This window comes from Protomyctophum bolini (genome assembly GCF_963924005.1).
Source record: "Protomyctophum bolini genome assembly, chromosome: 5".
Classification (NCBI taxonomy): domain Eukaryota; kingdom Metazoa; phylum Chordata; class Actinopteri; order Myctophiformes; family Myctophidae; genus Protomyctophum; species Protomyctophum bolini.
The window spans coordinates 10750541-10757868 of record NC_137866.1 but is presented as its reverse complement, the minus strand read 5'-3'; the positions used below and the strand labels follow the sequence as shown (position 1 = coordinate 10757868).

General features: G+C 39.1%; 1 protein-coding gene across 1 annotated transcript; it reads left to right on the top strand.

The window, feature by feature from the left end:
* Positions 1-2394: 2394 nt before the first annotated feature.
* On the top strand, positions 2395-6674 carry LOC308316333 (protein FAM107B; the record flags this gene model as incomplete). Its single annotated transcript, XM_080764889.1, has 4 exons — positions 2395-2460; positions 5789-5904; positions 6181-6325; positions 6573-6674. The coding sequence occupies 4 exons, from the start codon at positions 2395-2397 to the stop codon at positions 6672-6674; spliced, it is 429 nt and encodes a 142-aa protein (XP_080621015.1).
* Positions 6675-7328: the final 654 nt, after the last annotated feature.

The window sequence follows — 7328 nt, the reverse complement described above, 5'->3', positions numbered from 1 at the left end:
ATGGACTTTGTTGACATTAAGAAAGTATTTTAAGGAACATGTTGGTGAAGGTTTGATTGATTGAAAATTGTATTAACAGATTGGAAATATTATATATGTCCATTCGGAAGGTGAATAACATGTATATCTTAGAAGTTTATTCAGAAGAACATAGCAACAAGCAAACAGCATCTCTCAGGCATGAGAAAACATACGTTTACATTTACATTGCTTCTCACTAGGTTATACTCCAGAAGCAGGTCCACAGATAAACATGACCATCACAAAGAGTACAATACAACACAGACGCTTTGTCTTTCGCTGCCCCGCTGAGACAGGAACTCCCTAGACATAGCTAAGCCAGGCCCAGCAGGGTCACCTAACAAACAATAGGTGTGACATGGTCTTTACATACAGCTTGATCAAAGGCTGATTAGATCAAGACAGGCCTTCCAGGCACATACAATCATGAAATGATAGCGATCAATATTTGAAAGTCCAATACTGCCATTTATATCAGGGTCCTCCATTTTCAATTCATCAAAAAGTAAAGACACATATACACGTGTAATATAGCTCCTTTGAATTGAAAGAACCAATATGTCTACATTTTAATCAGTGTCCTAAAAGAATAAGGGGAGGAAATGTGAAAGGTCCAATGTGTGCCTTGTGTACAGGTACGTAAAAGTAACTTATTTTGGCTTGGTTTCCTTCAGGAAAACCTGGACGGGAGTCTCCCATCCAGGTCAGATGAGGTGTATTGTTATACACCACACCAACACCATTTTTTCAGTAGCTGCCAACCAACTTTGTAAAGAACTTCACAGTATCATACAGCAGATCAGTTAGGATTAGGAACAGTTCAAGCATCATTTATTATAGCCCTGAAACATGACTGCCATGATGATTATCATACGAGAGTCATGTTTCAGGGCTACATTTATTAGAGTGCAAAAAAGGGACAGGTGAGGGGTGTGTGTGTGGGTGCGAGAAATAAAAGGGCAGCAGCAAAACATGAACTGGTAGAAAAGGCAAATGGGGACGAACAAAATATAAAATACTTGTATTAGACACAGCCAGGACAATCTTGAACATTGTGGGCTTTATTCAAAACCGCTCTCAAAGGGCACCTACGGACGGCTGCAATTCAAAACAGCAGGAAACAGAAAATCTGAATCCCCAACCCAACCCTTTTTCCCCCCTTTTTACCTCATTTATGATGATTCTGTTATTGGCTATATAGAAGTGTATAAGTCTCTAAATGTTAGGAATTGTGAAAACTGTGGACGCTCTTCTAAACAAGTGTAATGCTTTATGGTGTCATCCACTCCGTTTTTGTTGTGCTTGAAATGAACTGTTAATAATAATCAATAATACACCAAGGACAGTCTCACTTAGGGTGGATAGTTTGCAGTTTCATCTCACTCCAGCAGGTGGCAGCTAATGCTGGTTAACAATGCTAACCTAACCGCCACCATGAAAGTAGAAAGTAACCTCACAAAAGCAGAAAAGTGGATTTTTTTGGGTGGTGACGCACCGACGCCCGAAGGATCGAGTTTCGGTGATGATGAGTATCGGTGATTTGCTTCACCCATTTGGATTTTTTTACAGAGTTATCGCCAGTTTACTCAACAACAGTGTCCACCACTCTGCGCCAACCTAATCACATGCCTTAAACTGGAGAAAGTCCAAGTCCAAGCTAATACTAGCCTCGGCTCGGCCAAGGCTTACTTATCTGCGAAAGGAAAATGAGCTAATACCCAACAGCGTTTCAGGCATGTCCATCTGTAAACTACAATGTGGTCCTACAACAATGTGGAGCATACAATGTAAAAGACAGCACGCAATGGCTTTGAGCTTCTGAAAAATATGGTTCAAGTGGTCCGGGAGCTATTAATGGAAGCACAACTTCGAAATTATGGTGAGATCAGAATCGCCTCTATACTCATTGCCCATCGTGAAGTTCAAGACTAGCCCGAGTTCACTTAGAGCTAGTATATCTGATCAACTCATCACTTCTCTTCCCACAATGTCCATTGTGGAGGCCCTGATGTTAATGGAGATGCATCATCGCCACGGAGGCTAGCATGTCGGTTTCTATCATTTCTGGATCAGAGCAAGGCCCAACTCCGATCAGATCAAATAAGATCACTGTGTAGATTTTTTTTAAACAACAAACAAGCAGGCAGACGAAACATACAACCATACACGAACAAACACTCACTTAAATTAATTCATACAACCTAGCATCCAACACACGCCACGCCACATTCATTCCAAATAAGAGCATGAAATTTGAAAACAACCGGGTCCTTTTAAACACTTGAACACATCCGGTTTTTGTTTAACGCAGGGAATCATGGGAAATTGGGGTCGGGGATAACGTTTGTTGCCCTCATGTGGCCATAAGGTGAAATGACGCTCTCTGGGATGACCAGACAGAACCCTTTGCTGGACACACTGTCCCAGACAGACGAGACAGTAATATAAGAATAAAGGACAGACGACTGAGACGAGACAGCACAATAAGAATAAAGGGAGTGGTAATCTTTGTTTTGTCCATGTAAATAGTATCGCAAATCACAGCTTATCCTCCACTGAATTGACCCCTCAGGAAACTATTGCTTTTTTTTACCATAATGTGAACATAGAGTGAATCTGCAGACTGTACACATATTAGAATAATAATAAATAGCATATAACAAAATGAAACAATAACTAGTAAAACAAAATGTAATACCGGTAGGCCTGTAATTTATAATAATAATAAATATAATTTATAAATTATTAATAATAAATTATCCAAAGCCCGTCTGAACTTTTTTTTACTACAGTAAACCTGATAAAGCTGATTCTGTTTTGTTGTTGGATTACCAGACACTGTTAAATGGCTTTAAAGTCAAAGAGTAGACAACAACTCTGGTTGAGAGAGATAGAGCCACACTAGCTGATGTCGATGGCAATTAGCTAATCTTGTATCCTCTGCCTTGGGGAGGCTCTGAGTTAATCTTGAATGGCGTAATGGGATGTCAGTGTATGTTTACTACGTACTGCTAGGTGTCTCATTAAGTCTAGGCTCCCACATCAACAGCACTGTTGGATTTGCATGCACGAAACAACCAGACAACTGTATTATGTGAGGAGGTGCTATGGACAAATAACTAAAAGCAGGAGATCATTGTATCTGGATTGAAACTGTTGCCTGGGGTTTGGCGGCCACCCCGCCATGGAGGGGTCAGACGCGAAGAAAGTGAGTTCTCGCAGGCTGTTCTAAATTCTAATACATTTATTCATGGGTGACTGAGCGGTCACAGTCTGATCTGATGGTATCTCATCTGTCAGAGTTGGAAGTGATTTCTGCATGTAGATAATAATGGAGCAGTGAATTACACAAACTTTAAGGACATGTAAAATGGGTACCACCTTCTTATAGTGCAGTGTGAACCATTATAATCTGGTAGATTAGGACGATCAAGATGACTAAATCTAATTCCCAGCAGCTGACAGTTTGGTAGTCAGTACATTCCGAGACCTTATTTGGCTGGTGGACAATCCAGTTATACAGTTTAGTTTTTTCAAAATTTACGCCTGAAAACACCTTAAAACTGGACAGTGTGAGATTTTAATTTCCCCATGATACTCTTAGATAATCTTCAAGATGACATCTGATGTGGGGTCTGAGGAATGTGGGGTGCTTTGACATTATTCAACCTGACGAGCATGGGCTGGCATAATATGATAATATAATAAAAATATGAATGTGTGTGTGTGTGTGTGTGTGTGTGTGTGTGTGTGTGTGTGTGTGTGTGTGTGTATTCAGCTATTATTTCTAATACATTTTTGATGGTAAATAAATTGATTAAAACTAGGACCATTTCTAGTTTAATATAACGATATTGATATTATATCGATATACTACCCAATCCTACACAGAAGGCTCACTAATTGTAATTGACAGTTCAGCATGATATATCATGTCATATATGGAGCTGGAATATTACCAACTTGTACTGCATTATGAGGACTGGTCAGTTCTCAGCTGTAAGAGAAAGTAAACTGGACCTGTGACAGGTCAGAGAGTGCGGCGCAAGGCTCATTGTCGAGAGTTTGTATATACAAACTATCTTTAGTTGTTTTTCTTTAGTTTTGATGGGATACAGTATGCACTTTTTCCCCAAATTCTTCATCCACAAATGAGTAACATTTTAATGGTTTAGTGTTTCACGTCAGTACTGTATAAAAACTCTCCAACACGCTGGTGAGCTGTAACAATCACAATCAGTAGCTGGGAAGAATTGTTTCCATTCATAGTTCATACCCTGAAGCTCACAGGCAATTTGGTATTGACTTTGGTCAGAGAGCAGTCAGCATCTTCCATCTGTTCACTGCTTCATAGGATCCTATTCATTTCTTGTAAAGGAGAGTTTGGTTATCTGGTTTCACGTGGGTGTGGCGGTATATGTATCTATCAAGACTATCTATTATAATAGGCCAATCTTCACCTGAAAATGCAAAGAACTTATTATGACCATAATTGTAAATATTCTAAATGACACACTAGATTTATGATGAATATTGTCTTATCACTATCAGTAAATATTTGCCTGTGGCGATTCTTTGTATTTAAGCTTTGTTTCAGTCTCCAGGTCAACCATGTTTTGTATTATGTTAGCAGTAGTAGAGTACTAAAACTTTTAGTAAAGTTTACAGTTGTTTCTTCTTTCCACTTTTAAACAGAATGGAATTTTTTGGGGGCAAGGATTTGTACACCAACGAAAAGGTATCATGATGTGTGATTAATATTTAAAGACCTATGATCGAAAATGATATATAAACTGGAAAATAAGTGCTTCTTACAAATTATTCTGCAAATGTACCTTCTTATATGGTATAGTATTATAAGTTAATAAAATAACACATTTATTATTATATGCAGTGTTGTACTTCACACTGTTATGTCCACGCCCCACCATTGCCATGGTGATGTCCTTGAGTAGTGGCCTTGATGACCTTTGATCCTCAACAGACAACTATTCCACAATCTCCAAATTCTATAAGCATTTGAAAATTGCGAGAGGCAACAGTCTGGCCACACGAGACTATTAAAAACAACAGCAACTGTCTGTGATCCACTCAAATAGCACTGACGAAGGTCCTTGGACTGAAACGTTTGCTACATTTTGGACATTTGCACCCCTCACTTTGCACACAGCACTTTATAAGCATGTTAAAATTAAATGTCTTAGTCTCTGTCTCTGTCTAAAGGAGTCTTTATTAATAGTTTATGAGAGCGAGTCTTTTTCTGCCAGTTGTACTTCACAATGGATATTATTATGGATTGGATTATTAAAGCTAGTTTAATTTACACTTACGTTTTTTAATTAGATGAATGAACAGTGCTGAGGCTGATAATGTGGTGCACACCAACATCTTGTTCATTTAAAAGGATTCCTGGCTAATAAGCCTTATATGATTAAATACATTATAAATTGCACTCTATAACTAAAGTCGCGAGTTGACGATGTAATTTGTCCATGTATGGTCCAGCCCTATGGAATGTAATAAAAAAACAAAAAACTTGGTACTTCCAAATGTTAATTTGAGCAATATTTTAAATTGAGTTTTTATTATTTAGCACATGCATTCTATACATTCCACAGGGATGGACCACACATTAAATAGCTAGTTGCCTCTTTTGGGTCTCAGAAATAGACAGTACTATAGGATTCCAAAGGGAATGTTGACTGCAGTGATAGTTCTTTTATGTCCTCCAGAGAACTGTGTTGGTCTTGCACCTCTGTCCTGCCAGTCCTCAGCGGACGGAGCTGCTGAGGAAGCCATTCAGCACAGGAAATTGAATAGCTCCACCATGGAGACCCCCAGTCACCATGAGCTGCACAGAGAGCTCCTACTCAACCACAAACGGTACTGGAACCCTCTTGATTTGAATGGCTCTCTTGTTCCATCACATGATGACAATACAGTTGACCTGCAATACAATGCAGAGTGGGTGACTGAACTTTTCTGACTGAACTTTTCTATTTCTATGTGTGTGTGTGTGTGTGTGTGTGTGTGTGTGTGTGTGTGTGTGTGTGTGTGTGTGTGTGTGTGTGTGTGTGTGTGTGTGTGTGTGTGTGTGTGTGTGTGCGTGCGTGCGCGCATGCGTGTGTTGTGTATATCATTGATTGATTGGCTCTACAGAGGCCTTCTCCTGGAGCAGAAACCCGAACTGAAGCGAGTACTGGAGCAACGGAGGTTGGATCTGCACAGGGAGGCAGAGATGGCCCAACGGCGGCCGTCAGATCTGGAGAGAGAGCTCCGCAAAAGGCAGCAGAAGTTGCAAGAGGTTAGGATACTGCACACTATAGTGGGGACAAAATGCATTTAACATTTAAACAGTTGAGACAGTAGAGACACACATTGTAAAGTCATTATAACAAAACATTTTAAGGATATAGGGGTGCACAAGTAGCTAGCTAGCTGGCTGAGGACAGACAGATTTCAATAATAGATTTTTATATCCAATCATCAAACAATAATATTGTTGATGATAATACCAATGAGTGATATGCTGACTAAATTGTTGTTGTCAGTATGAACAGGAGGAAATCAGGCGACGAGAGGATCAGAAGAAGATCCCAGAGTTTGTTCGTGTGAGGGACAACCTGCGATGCACACACACATCTGAGCAGTGACAGCTCCCTTCAACCCTTGCAGCCTCTCACTACAGCCATCCTTTGTTAATGTTTATTTTGTGTCATACAGAGACAAATTGCAAAGCAAACAACCAAGTTATCTCTGACTGGACTTTCAAAGGACTGTTTAAATGTCAAATGTAAAGTAATAAATCATATCTGAAATGTAGGACAGAAAACCCATATTTTCACGATTTATTTTTTTGTTTTCTATTTTTCTTTCGTTCCCAAACATTTCCACTATAAAGGAGGTGAAAGTGAAATCATTTTTTATGACTAGCTGAATGATTGATTTATTAACAGTTTGCAGAATTACAGTACATTTCAAGTACAACTCAATACAAAAACTGTTAACAGTGAGTGGACGACACCATAAAGCATTACACTTGTTTATAATAGGTGGGTATTTTCTATCCATGCTGCAAACCAAGAAGAAGAAATAAGAAAACAGTGTTCTTATTTCTTCTTCTTCTTGGTTTGCAGCATGGATCTTTAATTGTTTGTTTCTTGGAAGGGCCATATCCATATGATCATTGCAAGCCAATTCTTAATTTATTACTGATCTCTTTTCTTATTTTTGTGCTTGTCTGTCTTTTGGTTTTGTTGTGTTGTTGAAATGAACATTTGTAAGGAAAAGCGTTCTCTTGTGGGAAA